This window comes from Ricinus communis, chromosome 4, assembly GCF_019578655.1.
Source record: "Ricinus communis isolate WT05 ecotype wild-type chromosome 4, ASM1957865v1, whole genome shotgun sequence".
In the NCBI taxonomy this organism is placed as follows: domain Eukaryota; kingdom Viridiplantae; phylum Streptophyta; class Magnoliopsida; order Malpighiales; family Euphorbiaceae; genus Ricinus; species Ricinus communis.
The window spans coordinates 28,083,014-28,099,238 of NC_063259.1; the positions used below are offsets into that span (position 1 = coordinate 28,083,014).

The 16,225-nt window shown below is 32.6% G+C and overlaps 2 protein-coding genes across 6 annotated transcripts; one reads left to right on the forward strand and one right to left on the reverse strand.

The window, feature by feature from the left end:
- Positions 1-136: 136 nt before the first annotated feature.
- On the reverse strand, positions 137-4,033 carry LOC8269187 (SWI/SNF complex subunit SWI3A). The gene is made up of 7 exons (XM_002511092.4): positions 3,810-4,033; positions 3,188-3,702; positions 2,606-3,094; positions 1,284-1,453; positions 1,140-1,189; positions 776-939; positions 137-663 (listed from the first exon to the last, which is right to left on the reverse strand). The coding sequence occupies exons 1-7, from the start codon at positions 3,883-3,885 to the stop codon at positions 484-486; spliced, it is 1,644 nt and encodes a 547-aa protein (XP_002511138.1). The 5' UTR covers positions 3,886-4,033; the 3' UTR covers positions 137-483.
- Positions 4,034-8,880: 4,847 nt separating this feature from the next.
- Positions 8,881-14,857, forward strand: LOC8269186 (DEK domain-containing chromatin-associated protein 1). Of its 5 annotated transcripts, none has more exons than XM_048372904.1 (12): positions 8,881-9,693; positions 9,786-9,819; positions 10,873-10,974; positions 11,163-11,239; positions 11,439-11,552; positions 11,637-11,717; positions 11,818-11,889; positions 12,831-13,362; positions 14,041-14,138; positions 14,230-14,260; positions 14,348-14,550; positions 14,639-14,857. In XM_048372904.1, the coding sequence occupies exons 1-11, from the start codon at positions 9,211-9,213 to the stop codon at positions 14,503-14,505; spliced, it is 1,782 nt and encodes a 593-aa protein (XP_048228861.1). In that variant the 5' UTR covers positions 8,881-9,210; the 3' UTR covers positions 14,506-14,550; positions 14,639-14,857. The 5 variants fall into 5 exon arrangements, with proteins under 5 accessions (XP_048228861.1, XP_048228862.1, XP_048228863.1 ...); XM_048372905.1 differs by having other exon boundaries at positions 14,348-14,545; XM_048372906.1 differs by having other exon boundaries at positions 8,882-9,693; positions 11,442-11,552.
- The last annotated feature ends 1,368 nt before the right edge of the window (positions 14,858-16,225 follow it).

Genomic DNA, 16,225 nt, shown 5'->3' on the forward strand with positions numbered 1-16,225 from the left:
AAGGAGAAGAAAGGCCGTAAAATGTAGAGATTTAGCTCAAGACTTCTCAAATATTACCATGCCTCTATCAAGGAAGCATGCAAAACTGAGGAGAAAACAAAATGTTGCACAAACAAATGCCGCAGTGAAACGCAAATGAAAATTGACCTGTGCTACGAGGTAGATAATAGCGTTCAAAGATATTACAAGCAATTAGTATTAACCCAATAGGAGCTGGGTTGTATTCGATCTTAGTGCTGCGTGCTAAACAAGTGGTCACATCAGATCGGGCTTGCTATAAACAGCCCTTCTCATAATTATGGTCATTAGACAAGCCTAATAGCAAATTCAGTTGCTTTAAATTAAGAGTAATTGCCTATGATACTTGAAAATTGAACTATGGTGTACACTGGTCATACTGCTAAACTTATTTTAAATCTAGTCTCTTCTATCACTACTTTAAGTACATTGATCTAGACCTACATCAAAACATACTACCACTCTTTAAGTTCTTGCTGCAGAATGATCCCTCCATTTAGACAAGCCAGCCATAATTGCCCTCTGTACAACATCCATCCGCTCCTCAATTAATGACTCTTGCAGTTCCTCTAATTCGGCGTATTCCTTCTCCATTATCAGTTCAAGGTTATCAAAATGCTTGATCTTGTACTGCAGTTTCTTCAACTATTGTTGCATTCATGGAAAGGAAAAACATTAGGCGCTCCATGCATCAAAGATGGGAAGTTTTCACCATAGAATGTATTAACCCGAAAGAAAAGAAAGAACTCTGACCAACCTGTGCTTCAACTACGGTGGTAACTAATTTTTCAATTTTCTGGTCTTCCTCATCGGCCAATAATTTGGCATGAGCAGCAGCAGCCCCAAGAGAGGTTGCAACTGCTGTTCTGAGTCGCAAAGTTAAGGGTATGTCATTCTGCCCCAGGGATGTATCCTCAGTTTCTGAGAATCATAGATGCACGATAAGCAAATATGTAGTAAAAGCAATGAAATGGCTGGCAAATACATCTTTAATAAGCTACTTTTAAGGGTTGTTATGGGGAGAAATTGTGAAGCAAACTTTACCACACGAGAACACCATCGTTCCAGAAACACCTAAAATTCAGTAGATATCATCTAGACCATTTGTAAAATGAATTTACCTAATTGAGTGGACCTCTCTTTTATCTCTGTATCTTTGACATAAAGGACTCTAACAAAGAAAAAGGAATTCATTTAGCAACAATGCAATAGCTCAACAATATCCTTAGGAAAATTAGAAGATCAAAATTATATCAACAAACAACCTCTCTGGCCTGGAACAGAGAGTGGGAGACCACAAGCCTTTAGCTGGAAAATCCTCCTTTCCACCAAAAATCTCCCTTGGACATGAGGTCTCATCACAAAGTGCTCCAATAGCAGCCTTAGCTGCAGCAGATGCAACATCTGGGCCTGCCATGGTTGAGATAAGAGCTACCTAAAGAAAATTTGTGAATCATATATCATTGAACAAGATAAGATAAAAAAATGAGAAATCACCAACCATAAACACATTCCAATTTGTGTCGGTAAGGCTATTTCCACTCTGTGAATGGCAGCATCCAAACCAACTCTTTTTCCCAAGTATCTAATAAAACTATCTGATCCTACTGTGAAATGCCCAAACATGCACCTAGATCAGCAGCTTACCAAATCGATGATGACAAAGGCAAATGACCATTTAAAGAATATGTGAATAACACTTATAGCCTAAGCCCCAACTCCACACTCAAGGAATTACCTTTATTTTTAAACATAGTTATAACAGAGAGTCTGGCTTCATGGTGGAACCGGTATATATTCCGAAGCAAAAAAAAAAAAAAAACCCAAGGCAAACTTCCTAGACACTATCAACCAGGAAGCAGTTGACAGGCTCTTACCTGTTAATTAAAATTTCAATCCAGGAATTTCAGATAACAGGCTTCACTTGATAACAATGGTCCCGAAACATCATCAGCATACTGTAATTGCCAGCTCATGAAAAAATGAAAGGAAACTCTATTGGAAAGTCATTGGGGCGTTCTAAATATAACCTACAAATCTTTCTTTTATTCAGCAGTAATGGCAATCCTAACATCATGAAAGCAGTTGAGACATGCAAAGTTTTCGAGGAGAACAAGTAGGGTAGCACAAGTTGGTACGAAAAGATGGGGCCAAGAATATATCAACATTTAATCCCATGCTGTGCTACTAATGACTCTACAACACTTTCATGGAATTGTGAACAATTATTTTGCAAATATACTTATGTAAACACATTTGGTTCACAAATGGGAAAGACTATCTCAATCTACAGAATCGCTACCTTGACCTGGTCTTATGCAACTTTGACATTAAAGACTAAAATTAGAACTAGAAGGTATGAAACAAGAGAGCCGCAAAAGAGTTTAGTATATTAATAGTTTCTTCTAGACTTGACTAATTTTAATCTTTGCATTCAGAGAAAAGAAATATCAATTCCATCAGGAACTTATACACATCCAAATATAACATAAACATTAACATATACAAAAAAATTCAATGCATTCCAAGAAAAGAAAACAACAGGTTAATAGATTCAAATAATAATGGTTGTAGGCAACTATCCTACCTGTTTCATCAAACAACTTCCAGCATCCGAAAGAGAAACAATTCGTTTTCTTTTCAACGGAGAGCCTTCATCTGCAGCATCTCCATTCTGTTCGCTCACATTTTGGGACTCAGGCAACAGACCCTCAATATTATCCACTGCATCTTGTTTCTCAGACGAAGACACAGGAACTGGTTTCAAGTAATCTGCACTCCCACTCAGTCCACTAGTATCACCAACTAGTGTGGAGCTCAAAAGGAGATTCCGGAATGGCAGCTCAATAAGCTTAGCAATGCATTCAAGTTTGCTCTTGGTTTGAACATCTCGGACAACAAGGTCCCAGTTGTCTCCATGCTTTAGAACAGATTCTAAAAGAAGTATAGTCTCTGCCTCACTCCAAACAGTCCCACTGCTATGATCGACACTGTCATTAAACTTGTAATCATCCTTAGAATTGTTTTGTCCATAATCTCCATTGTTGAAGCAATTTGTACACAATATATATTCACCCTGCCAAAATAATCACTACAATAAATTCAAATAAAACTTACTAGGCAATAAAAAGTTAAAAAGTTAAAACAGAAAAATAACAAATTCTAATACCTTACTACATTCATATCGGCCGGAATTACAAGTTTCGCCGCAATTACCACATACAAACCCTATTTGTTTCCCGAAAACATCGGAATGAGAAGTTAAAGGTGGCAATCTCAACACGTTCTCAACAATCTCCGCATTTTGCGGCGGCACCGAAAGGGGCTTTAAGGAATTCGGCATAGCAACGACGCGTATGCCATTGGGAGGTCCATCCTCAACCCTAAAATTGCCGATTTCCTCTCTCTCGGAATCATTGTAAGGAGCCGAATCGGCACCAAAGTTTATTAATCCAGAATTATCCAAGAATCGAAAGACCTTGTTGAGCAAAGTAACGTCGCCAACAAGTGACTTACGAATCTCTGTGAAGGTGAGTCTTCTAGAAGGATCTTCGCGGTATTTATTGATGATAAAGTCTCTGTATTCTTTGTAGATTTTTGGAGTTCTTGTAATTGAGCTTCCATCGAAGAATTCTTTTAATGCTGCTCTTTCTGTCTCGTGGATATTGTCCCAGGCGAACCAACCTGACCCAAGAAATAAAATAAAATAAAAACGAAAAAAGCTGTTAGGTGTCTGAGCGGAACAAGATGTTCTCTAAGGAAACAAACAGGGGAGAGACGAAGTAAGTTACTGGAGTAGCTGGGGATGGTGTAGAGGTCGAACTCTGGTTCCTCTCGTCGGGTCGGGTCGTGATGCGGTGTCTCCATGCTGGAGCTGGGGTGCGTGTGTGTGAGAGCGAAGCCCCAGTCGAGTTACTTTCTCGATATAACATTTGACCGGATGAAATTAAGGGTTTTAGTGCCTGTGTCGATAATACTATTTCAAAATTTTCTCCTGAGTTTATAATTTGTTTAATTGAAACTATATAATTCTGATGTTTGGACAACTTGTCAATTCCAACTCATAATTGGTTTAATTTAATTACTTTTATATGCATGTATATTACATAATCTGTACCATATATAAAAGCCTTAAGTTGGATAAAAAGAACATGTAATTTCTATTAATTAAAAGAATAAACTTGTCTTATATTTTTTAATTAAAATTAGATTCAAAAATCCAATTCTTTATGTAATATGATTAAATAATTTTATATAAAAATAATAATTAATTTAGTCCAAACATTCAAATATTACAAAATCTAAAACTATTAAATATTATTTAATATTTATTTTATATTTTCATTTTTATATTATAACATGAGCTTTATTGCCTTGCTTTCGGCCTTATTGATCCAACTACATATCTTTAAATGAATATAGGAATAAATTGAAATACATACTGAGCTGCACGCATATATAATATTCACTTATAAAAAAAATTATATCAGTTTAATAAAAATAAAAAATATAATGTTACATTTATTTATATTATTTTTTTAAAATATAAATAAAAAATAAATTTTATATTTTTGAAACTATGACTAAATTTTATAAAAAAAATCAAAAATAAGTCTAATATATTTTCTATATTTTTTATATAAAAATTTATTTACTTTTAAATAAAAATAAGGAGTCCTCATTTTTTATTTCAAATTTATTCTTTATATTTAAATTTATTATCTAAATAGAAAATAAATTATTTTTATAAAATATATTAGTTTTAAAAATTTTCTATAAAAATAAAAAATTCTTATTTTTCTTAAAATTTAAAAATTCTTAATTTTTCTTAAAAATTAAAAAATCAAAAGGAAAAAAGTTATTTGCAATTACTAACACTAGACGTTTACTCGTGTGTTGCACGATCGTTATTATTATTTTGATATAAAATTAAATTGATAGATACAATTTAATAGAATTTTAATATTTATTTATTTATAATATTTTAAAAAATAATAGTAAACTAACTATTTTTTAATTTTTTAAAATCTTAAAAACTTTTTTAATTATGCATTATGTAGCTATTGAATACAATTGCAATGATTTTTATTTTTTGTTGTATATATCTTAATTAAGTTCGCTCTAATTAATTCAATCTAAGAGATATATTTATATTTTTGAAAATATTTAATTTTTTAATTTTTATTATTCCATTCTATATTGAACCATCTATTAGACCTCAATTTTTACACCGAATCATTTCGAGAAAATGGTATAATTTGGAATGAAAATTTTTATATTACGATACAGTTCTGAAGATCCAATTTTGAAACTTTAAGATTTGGTTTAGAAAATTTTTCAATTCTCGAATTCCTATCAACCTTGGTTGCCTTACTGATCGGTCCAAAATATGTATAGATATTTAAGGGTATTTTAAAACTTTAATGATATATTTCTATATATAAAATGGTGAAAATATGTGTTTTTACCTTACTTAAGTTTAATTGTCTATTTTCATAAATATTATAGAAAAATATGGAGCTAAAAGAAGCTTAATCATACATGTTCGTGTCAAAGCCCAAGATTAAAATGTATGGACTGCTAATTACAAAGCCCAATGGGCATTTTATTCATTTTGTATCCTTATAATGATTTATATTAAGAGTTATTTATGAGATAGTATTTGGTGGAGATAAAGATATTTAAAGTCTTATCTACTAGATAGACTTATATTGGTATACTCATCTCTAGATATATTTATTTAGAGGATGGCTCTCCTCTATATATAACTCTACAAAACCTAATTGGAGAAAGGGGAGTTTTCTCCTACCTGCTCTTTATATTTGCCACCGTTATTCTTTCCATAATTCTCTATAGTTTTAGTTTTTATTACTCTTTTTATGATCTAAGGAGCTTTTCAATAAGTGGAGATTGAGGACTAATCTTCTTCCTACTTAAAGAAATTATTGATTTAGAGGGGGTTTTTACTTTATTATTTTTTGCCTTTCTATTTAATACCATGATCATTGGATTAAAAATGTTAGGTTAGTTTTCATAAGCGTTTAGTTTAGTATTTTTACTTTTACATGAACATTGATATTTATTTATTTAATGAATTATTTCTCTACTTTTATATATTTATTAGTTTCATTTATTATTATTGGTTGACTATCAAATTAATTTATTAGTAGTATTTGTTATGAAAATCTTTAAGTTAAAAAGTATTAGAAACATCATGTTTATTTTAATCCATATTGGTATAAGAAACCTAAGTTGTATCATTAACTTGAGTGATTTAGAGAAAAAGACACATCACCATCTCAATTATTAGATATAGGCTTAAAGTAAAACAAAGAGATTACTAAAAAAATGACTAGACTAAATACTGTTTTTAGCATATAGTTTTAGATTATAAACATTTGTATTTGTATTATATATTTATTTATTGTTTAATTACTTTACTTTATGAATATTATCCTCTCAAAATACTGATTTAAAGTGTTTATATTTACTTTTATTGTTTTATGTTGATAATTAGTATATATAATAAATGGCCTCATAGTTTCTTGAGAGATCGATCTCGTTGTGAACTTACCCTTACTATAGGAACGGTTCGTGCACTTGCGAATACTAAAAAATACATATCACTTACCAATATCCCTAAAGAAGACGGTAGCATGAGATGTATAATGATTTTTACATAAATTTTAACATTGATCAACGCATTTGAAATTAGTTATGGGGTTCATTGTTACATTGCTTGTGTTTCTATTTTTACATAGCAAGTTTAAAGGTTTAAAAGAATGATTTATTTTCTTATTTATCATTATTTCATTTTATATTCACTGATTTTTGTACGTGACTTTTACGATACTATAAATAATATATATTTGATTTCATTTTTAAAGTTTATTCTTATCCTAAATCCGACGAAAAATTCTCAATCTATCTATTAATAGATATAACAGCATCGTGAAAGGATGAATAGAAACTTCCAATTGAATTGAAAGAACAAAATAGTTTTTTTTGAAAAAAATGTGCTTCCTCTTCTCTTTCTTTATTTGATAGAATATGAATGGTCTGTGTTTGAGACTTGATAGTTGGTTTCCTTTTTTCGGTGTGAGGATAACTATAACGTGATTTAATGTGTTAATTCGCAATCTGCTATTACTTGATTGTGAATTATGTTTTTAATTTGTGTTATTGATAACCCTTTTAGTTTACAGAATCTGTGAATTTTTTTTTCAGTCTCTTGATTTTCGTCCATATGACTATTGCGGATGAGGAATGAGTGTGTTGTGCCAATGCATACTTTTAGACTATTGCTTCGTTTACATGTTTTTTTTTTTTTTTCTAAAAAAAGATAATATGAATATTTATCCTTTCTGCTTGAATTTGTTAGGATTTATTTAAAAGAATCTTCTTTTAATTAAAAAGAATATTGATTTGCATGGCTTCTTTTTTGGTGGGTCATACATGGATTTCCATCTATATAAGCTTTTCAGATCTTTAAATTATATGCTTTTTCTTTGTATTTTACTCCTGCTTGATTTCATTTGGGTCTTTTGTTTAGTATTATTGTGGAAAGTCACTGGTAGAACCATATTCTGATATTTTAGGGTTCCTTTCTTTTGTGTTTATTTGTCATTTTCTCTTCCTCCTTCCTATTACTATAATACATTATTTATGTACTTTTATACCTTCTTATAAAATATGTATATAATATTTATAAATTTAAGTTCATAATAGATAATACCTAAGGCAATATTGTAATGACAATAACCTATAACATAGCGTGAGTGATTTATTTAGTTTCTATTATATATAAAATACGACATTCTAATATTACTAAAATTATGAACGGGGAAAGTGGAGACTGTATCCCACTTCAATCCCTTACGAAACAGATAAATTTTTTAAAATATCGTCCCGTTTCACCCATTGCGATTTCTATATTGTCCAACATTTTCTTTTGTTTAGAAAGCAACGAGAATTAACTAAATTTAACATTTGTAAATAAGTACGGTTATTTGGGTGGTGTTTAAAGGGCGGGTAAGAGAGTATTTTTTAGCATGTCATTTTCGACAGAGATACAATGAGAGTTTTGACACATAATATGATAAATATCCGGCATTTATAAGCCCACGTGTCAACAGTAATTTCTTAGATTTGAAGTTTTATTTATTATCAAAACTCATTACTAAAAAAATAAAATTACAATCATCAAATAATAATACATATAATTACAGTACAGGTGTACCCAGTTCAAAAAATAACAATTTAGAAACAAACACTCTTCACTAACCAAGCATAAACAAAGTTATAAAATAGCCAAGTAAATTTTTTAAAAAGGAACAACCGTTAAGACTAAATACTAATTTCAAATACATTAAAAACCATTAAATAACATAATTGAAATTCTCATGCATCTACAACATTCTAGTTAAATAAATCAGTGTAAACTAGGAGAAAAGAAAATAAGAATTATAACACTTCGATCCAACATTGACTCCACATCACCAAGGGACATGCATTTATAATCAATTTAAGCACGTTGATGAGTCAATAAAAAATTGCTGGGGAACAAAGGTCTGGAAAAGGAGTGAAAAAAACAAAGAGTAATAAAATTTAAAAGTAAATAAAAGTAGTGTTTAGAATTAGGTCCAATAACTAAGTAGGAATTAGGAAAATATCCTACAATTTCTGTAATTGTTTTGAAAGTAAATAAATATTGTAAATAAAATAAGAACAGAGTTGGTGTAAATGTCAAAAATATAAGTATGAAATAAGACCATTGATTAAAAAAGAAAGACAGAGTCACAAGAGGTTACTGGGGACACTGAAAAATAGACAAGTAGGCAGCTAGAGACAGCATAGTAGGAAAGTAAGAGTGAGGCTCCGTTTGCCTCCAAAAAATTTCGGCATTTGCCGGTATCGAGCGAAAACGAAAAAAAGCCTAAAAAGCCCGCTTTCATTTTTAGCATCCAAAAATTTTGAAACCGCCCTTTCCTTTCCCATTTTCTTATTCGAGCCCGCTAAAACAAAATTCCCAATCCCTAAATCACACCAGCACACTTACTTGCTACAAAACACAAACACAAAGTCAAGAGAATAACAAACAACCACACTTTCTTCCTGCGATCTCTAGGTCTTTTTGCACCAAAACCTCAGAGTCTAGGGCTTTAGTTGTTTGATTTGATTTGTTTGGTCGCTATGGCGAGCGAAACCCTAGAGGAGAAGAAATCAGACTTGGACGGAAAAGAGGAGCCGAAACAGGAAGAAGAGAAAGAGCAAAAGGAGGAAATGGAGGAAGATGGTAAAGAGCAAGACAAAGATGTTTCTCAAGAGAATGAAAAGAAAGACGTTCACGAGAAAGAGGAAGAAGAAGGAGAAGAAGCTGACGTGGCAAAAGAAGAGAAGGAAGGAGAAGAAGAAGAAGAAAATGATGATGATGATGATGAAGAGGAAGATGCAGAGGACGAAGAAGAGAGCAAGAGAGCAAAGCGAAAGAAAGGAAGTTCTGTAGTAAAGAAAGAGCAGAGTGAGTCGAAGAAGAAACAGATTAAAGGACCGGTAGATAAGAAAGAGCCTGTGACTCCAGGCAGCGAGAGGCCAACTAGGGAAAGGAAGACGGTCGAAAGGTATTCTGCGCCGGAGCCTGGCAGATCAGCGACCAAGCCGTTGTCTATTGAGAAGGCAAACTTTTCTTTTTAACTTATTATTTGTTTAAATAAATTGACTGTTAAACTGCGGTTTTTGATTGGATTTTATGTTTTGTATGGATGCAGGGACGTGGCACACAGCTCAAAGATATTCCTAATGGTACCTTGTTATATCCTAACTTAATTAGTTTTATTTGAAGGATTTAACATTTGGTTGCTATATTAGAAATTTAATGGTTTTAGGTGTAGGGGCTTTCTTTACACTCTAGATGAAGATTCCATTTTCTAGAGCTATCAGTTTTTTTTTTCTTCCTTTCTCTCCATAGATTGACTGTTTCCTTGCATTCATAATGATTGATGGTTCTCCCCTCTAAGTTTTTGAGAATTAAGTCTGGAGCTGGATTTTGCGAGTGTTAGGATTGTTGCAAGTCATTTCCGTTCCTTGTTCTGAAAGCTGATATATAGTTACTTAGTTGGAATCACATATGGGTAAATATTATAGTAAATTTTATTCCTAGATCTATAGTCTAATTGTTCTTAAATGGAACTGTTTGTAGTGTATCAGAGGAAGTATAAGTTTCTCATGACTTACCCTACATTGAAAGTTATTTTTCATTTTCATGCTTTGGTTGACGCTTGGAAGACTTTGGATAACTTTAATTATTGATGATTAACATCTATATTCTTAGGTGGCATTGATGCTCAATGAAACTTGTGCAATTTAACCTTGCCTGGTTTAACCCTTCAGGTTTAAATTTAGTGCATTTGAGGTAGGCAGTGTCTTTAAATTTGAGTTCATGCTAAAATTCTGCTGGGAACATGCTTAAATGTTTCCAAAATTGAAAATTTAAACAGTTAAGTTGAACTCTGTTCAATCCTGTATTCTCTTTAACCACAAACTTCGATTCAAATTCTGTTTTTTTATTTTTTTTTTACATTAACATTATTAATATTGATGGATGTCAGAAGTTTGTTCTGTTAAGATAATAATTTCAGTCCCTTGACGGGAACACTGCCTTAGGGAAAGTTTATCTTCATATGATAATTTGCATCCTGCATATGAAGAGGCAGAATAATTATGATACAATTGACCAAAAGAAGAATTTCTTTGAACATGTCATTTACTTTTGTTCAACTTTTGCTGTTACAGCAGAAAAATCTTTTTTTTTTTTTTTTTTTTTTTTTCGGTCTCTAATTTTGTATACTGTTTCAGTGGCTTTCAAGTTGTCCAAGAGAAAACCTGATGATAATCTGAATATGCTGCACACAATACTTTTTGGCAAGAAGGCAAAGGTGCTCATTCAATTTATTCTCAGTTGAGTCTATTTCCATGCAAAGTTGCCTGTGATCCTGCTCTTGTTGCGGTGTAGATTGTGGGCTTACAACTCAAAAGTCATGATTGCAAAGTCCATGCTATGTGGAATTAGGATCAACTTTTATCTTTTGCTGTGGTTGATTTCTGTCCCTCCTTTTTTTGATTGTTGTTTAACATTATCATATTAGTTATTTGGTTGTTTCAGACACACAATTTGAAGAAAAACATAGGCCAGTTTTCGGGCTACGTGTGGGCTGAAAATGAGGTGCTTTATCTCTTTGCTGAAGTTTACCCTTTTATTCACTTTTACTGTTTGGGCATTGGTTATTAATCCATACATTTGTTCTTACATTAACCATGCTTTGTGGATAGTGCAATTAGGTTCCATCAATAATTTGTAAACTTGTTTAAATTTTCATTTGTTTTTGGAAGCTCTTTCAATTGATTGTTTCATTTCTTCATAGCAGGAAAAACAGAAAGCAAAAGTAAGGGAAAAACTTGACAAGTGTGTTAAAGAAAAGTTGGTGGATTTCTGTGATGTGCTCAATATTCCAATTAGCAAGGCTGTTGTGAAAAAGGTTGGTTCTGCACCAATTGTTGTATTGTTGTGTGATTTAAATTCATTTATAAAATAACATTGCTTGTCTGGGCTATATTCATAGGAAGAACTCACTGTAAAATTATTGGAATTTTTGGAATCCCCACATGCGACAACCGATGTTCTGCTTGCTGAGAAGGAACAGGTGCCATGTTTTAATTGGTCTTGCTAATTCAAGATTATTTCATATTCTTTGAATGTTAAGGAGGGAGTTGTTAAATTTTTTGTGCTCATCTTCATTACAGAAAGGTAAGAAGCGTAAGGTTACAACAAGCAAAACTGCAAGCCCTGGGGAAGCATCAAGTACACCTGCTAAGGTTTGTTTATTTTGTTAGTTTAATCGTTCTTGGCAAGTATGATAACGCTGTACATTAGCTAAAACCATGTGATGGGTATAAGTTCTAGATATAAATTGATTTCTGATGCTGAATGCTAAATTGTAGTTTGTGAAAAATATAGAAGTGTTAAAAAATTAGTTTTCAGAAATTTTTTATTTCTTATATTATTGTAAGTTCATTTTATCTGTTTCTGTTTGATTTTTCCTAATAAGTTAAATGCATGGAGCAAATGATCTTTTTTTGTGGGTAGCAAGGGATGATGTGTGTGGTTCCTCTTGAGACTTGTTGCATTGCCTTTATAGAATTTCTTATAAAGTATTGAATGAAATTTCAATTTACAATATAAAACTATTAAGTGACCTTTCTTCTTTTATACTGTTGCTTCTTGTTAAGTTGCTGAGCACTAGATTTTTCTCAGCGGAGAAATTTCAATGAGTTAATTGTAACTTCCTGGAGTCACAGTCCACATGGTTGATTGTGATCCCCTGTTTCTATTTAATGATCTTTTGCATTTCTCCTTTTCGTTTTGAACAGTGCATCTATTTTTGTAGTTATGGAATGAATATCTGTTTGTTAATTCCATCTTTCAAATTGCATGAGTTCCCACACATAAAGAGACAATAGATGTGCATATTTTACTGATTATTAGCATGTTTCAATTGGTAATGTTTCTTGCTGTTTGTTGAATTATTTAATTGGGTAAACTGGTTTCTGAGATCAGGTTCCAATTTTCTCAACTGAAAAATGCATACCCTCAATAAATAGTGAAATTGATGTTTGATGCTCTCCCATATGTTGCTTTTATCTTATAAGTAACTTTGCGTGTCTCCAGTCTGCTATATGTTAGTTGTATTTTCTTTGGTTCTCTGATTTTATTCTGAGGGGAGGATGATTGGTGTATGATTTACTTTGCAATATAGAAAAGAAAGCAAACATCCCAAGCAGGAGAAAAACCGAAACAATCATCCAAAGGTGATGATGATGAAGATGAGGATGAAGATAAGGTTGAATCACTGAACACTAAGGACGCTAAAGATGATTTGCAAGATGATGAAAATGATACCGTGCCAAAAGAAGAGAGCGATCATGAGGAAGGCAAATCAGAGGAAGAGGAGGATGAATTGAAGGATAAGACACCAACTCCAAAGACATCCAAAAAAATTGTGAAGGAAAGTTCTGGGGCTAAAAGTAAAGACAAAGTCACACCTGCTAAGAACCACCCAAAATCTGTGAAAAGTCCTGTGAAATCTACCAAAAGATCTTCTGGATCATCGTCAAAGCAGGGTGCTACAGGCACTGATGGGACTTCTGGTTCACTTTCTAAGTCTAAGGGATCTGCATCTAAGAAACAGAAGGTTGAAAAGGAAAGCCTAAGGGACCGTAATGTTCCTAGTAAGGACAAAGGCACAAGCAAGAAACAGGCAGGCAAATTGCCATTAAAGAAGGATCAAGGTATACCATTTTCTATTCTTGTGAAGTTCTTTCTAGTCAGGCTAGTTTGCATCTTTCTATTATTTATTTGATAGTACCATCTTCATTGTGACTGTTACATACTTTGCTTTTAAGCATGTATATTCCCTTATGTATTCCAGTGGTTACATGTGTTATTTGGATGTCTGTAATTGATCTTGAAAAGATAAAATTTAAAACCTATATAGCTAATAATTTGGAGAAATAACATGATTTTTGCAGCAACAAGATTTACACTTCTACTATATACAGCTTAGTAAATTGAAGAGAACATGGGTGAATTACAAGACTCTAAATCTGGAGAGAATTAGTGAGCTGCTGTTATCATGGGAAGTTGCAAGGAGAGAAAAATGTAGTTCGAAAAAAATAATAAATTAGCTAAATATTGGTCCATCATTTCATTGGGAGCTTCATGGGAAGATGCCTGGGCACTGTAAAGCTTCTGGTGCTGTGGACTTGGACTTAGGTTAGCTGTGCTGCATAGATACTCTTTTTAACAGCCTCTATAGGATGGTTGTACCTACAACAAGCTACTTTAGCATGCATTTCTGATTTACCTATGAGAATATATATTTTTTTTTCAGGGGGTTTTCTTTTCCTGTACTTAGAAGTTTATGTTGGCCCGTCAGCTGACTATTGCTTGTTTTATTCAACAATTAGGTAAAGCCAAATCTAACAGGAAGGCTAAGGAACAGCCCACTAGAGAGGATATGCATGCAGTTGTAGTAGATATCCTTAAGGAAGTGGATTTCAATACTGTAAGCACTGTCTTTTGCTTGCTCCTAAATAGTTTGTTTAGTTTTTATTTGTTGATTCATTTCTAAAGTTTCTGTTTATATCAATGCGCAGGCAACTTTATCTGATATTCTCCGGCAACTTGGTATTGTTCCTCTTTCATTATTATGTGAAACATGACCATTCTTTTAATTCAACTATACTAACTATACATTTAATTGTTTAATATTAGGTACACACTTTGGAGTAGATCTAATGCATAGAAAAGCAGAGGTGAAGGATATTATTACAGAGGTGATTAACAATATGTCTGATGAGGAGGATGAAGGGGAGGAAGCTGAGGCTGGTGCTGAAGCTGACAAGGATGAAGATGGGGATGATGATGCCTAGTTCATTATATTGCGGGCGATTAACCTGAGCACTGTGAAATGTAAGGTATGTTGTGTACAATCTCGGGATTATCTCCCTCGGGGGGTTTTCAACATTTAGTAATGATAAACCCACATTGCAATATTCGTTGCAGGACTCTTTCCTTATGAAAATACCGTGCTGCGTTCGGTTGTACCATATGCATTTGTAACTCTTTTTTTCGTTCAAGTAGTGTTGAGCTGACCATAATTTTTAGCAGTTCTGTCCCAGCTCCCCCATCCTCTAGATTCCCCTCATCTTCTCATTAAAATTGTCTTTTAGATGTATTTACCAACTGTTCTACAAATGAGTAGTGAATGATTTTCTTTATTTAGATGATTGGCAAATCTCTAATGTTGATCGGCTAGAGGTACTATTATGAATTTTTATTTTATATTCTGGAAGTTAATAATAGCAGTTGAGTAGCTCAGCATATTGTCATATATGGTTGAATTTTTTCTATGGTGAGTGGAAATAATAATATAAAACTCTCAACCTAAAGAGAAGACCGGTGAACTGGAAGGACCCATAAAACTTATTTAGCTTCGATTCAGCATCATAATTATCAGGTTTCTTTTTAGAGTAGAAGCTTAGATGCAGCTGCAAGCCTGATGGGACTGCCTCTACTTAAAGAAGAAGAGGCCGCCTCCAGCCTTGCAAACTTCCAATTGAGGGACAGATGATCTCATATTTGCCCGGATCACGTATTACACTTGTGTTGGTTTCAGTTTGAAAAATGTAATTTGATGTGATTGGTTTTGTTTTGCTAAAGTGGTCGTGGCTCGGTCTTGATCACCCATGGATGGCGGGTTGGCGATGCCTCATTAAATTCTAAATGGACAACTGGTGAGAAGGAAATGCTGTATGGTACAGTACTACCAATTGTTGCATATCTTGCCATGGATCGTCTGTCTATTGCTTTGGTTATGAACTCTCGCTCGATAAATAGTGGATGATATGCATTGAGCTGAAGCCTGGAGCTAGCGAAACATGCTCTAGATGTAAACCCTGGCCACGGGCTGCTTCTGAATCGAACCGGACCAATCATACTGATAATTGGAATCGGTCAAATTCGGAATGGGCTTGAACTAGAATAAAAATTGGAGGGTTGATTTAGAGCTGGTTCAATATTTACTAGAATCACCTATTTAGTCTTCAACCACACATTTAAAAGAATGTAATAATAATGAATAGTAAAAGTTTTAATTATATAATAATTTAATTTTTTATTTTAATTAAGAACAAAATTAAGTTTTTAAAATATTAATAATAATACATGATAATAATTATAATAACAAATAATATTAGAGATTTTTGATAAATAAAAAATGATAATAAATAAATAAAATTTATAAAAAAGGAGATGAATATACGACTATACAAGTGAAGGGATTACAACTATCGGCGTAAGAAGTGATTAATTGGATAAATAAATTTTTAAAAAATAAGTAAGAAAACTATGCGTGTTTTGATTCTTCTGAAATCTCAAAAGAGTATTAAGAATTCTTTGCTTAATTTTTTTAAATTAAAAGAAAATATATTTTAGTTTGTATACACTGACTGAATCAGAATTATGAACTAAACCAATCTTAAATCATTGAAGGGATGGTTCCGGTCTGGTTTCAGTTTCTATTAAATTATGAACCGCAATTCTGACGACGGTTCCAGAATCGTCTAGAAGTATATATATATATATTTTTTT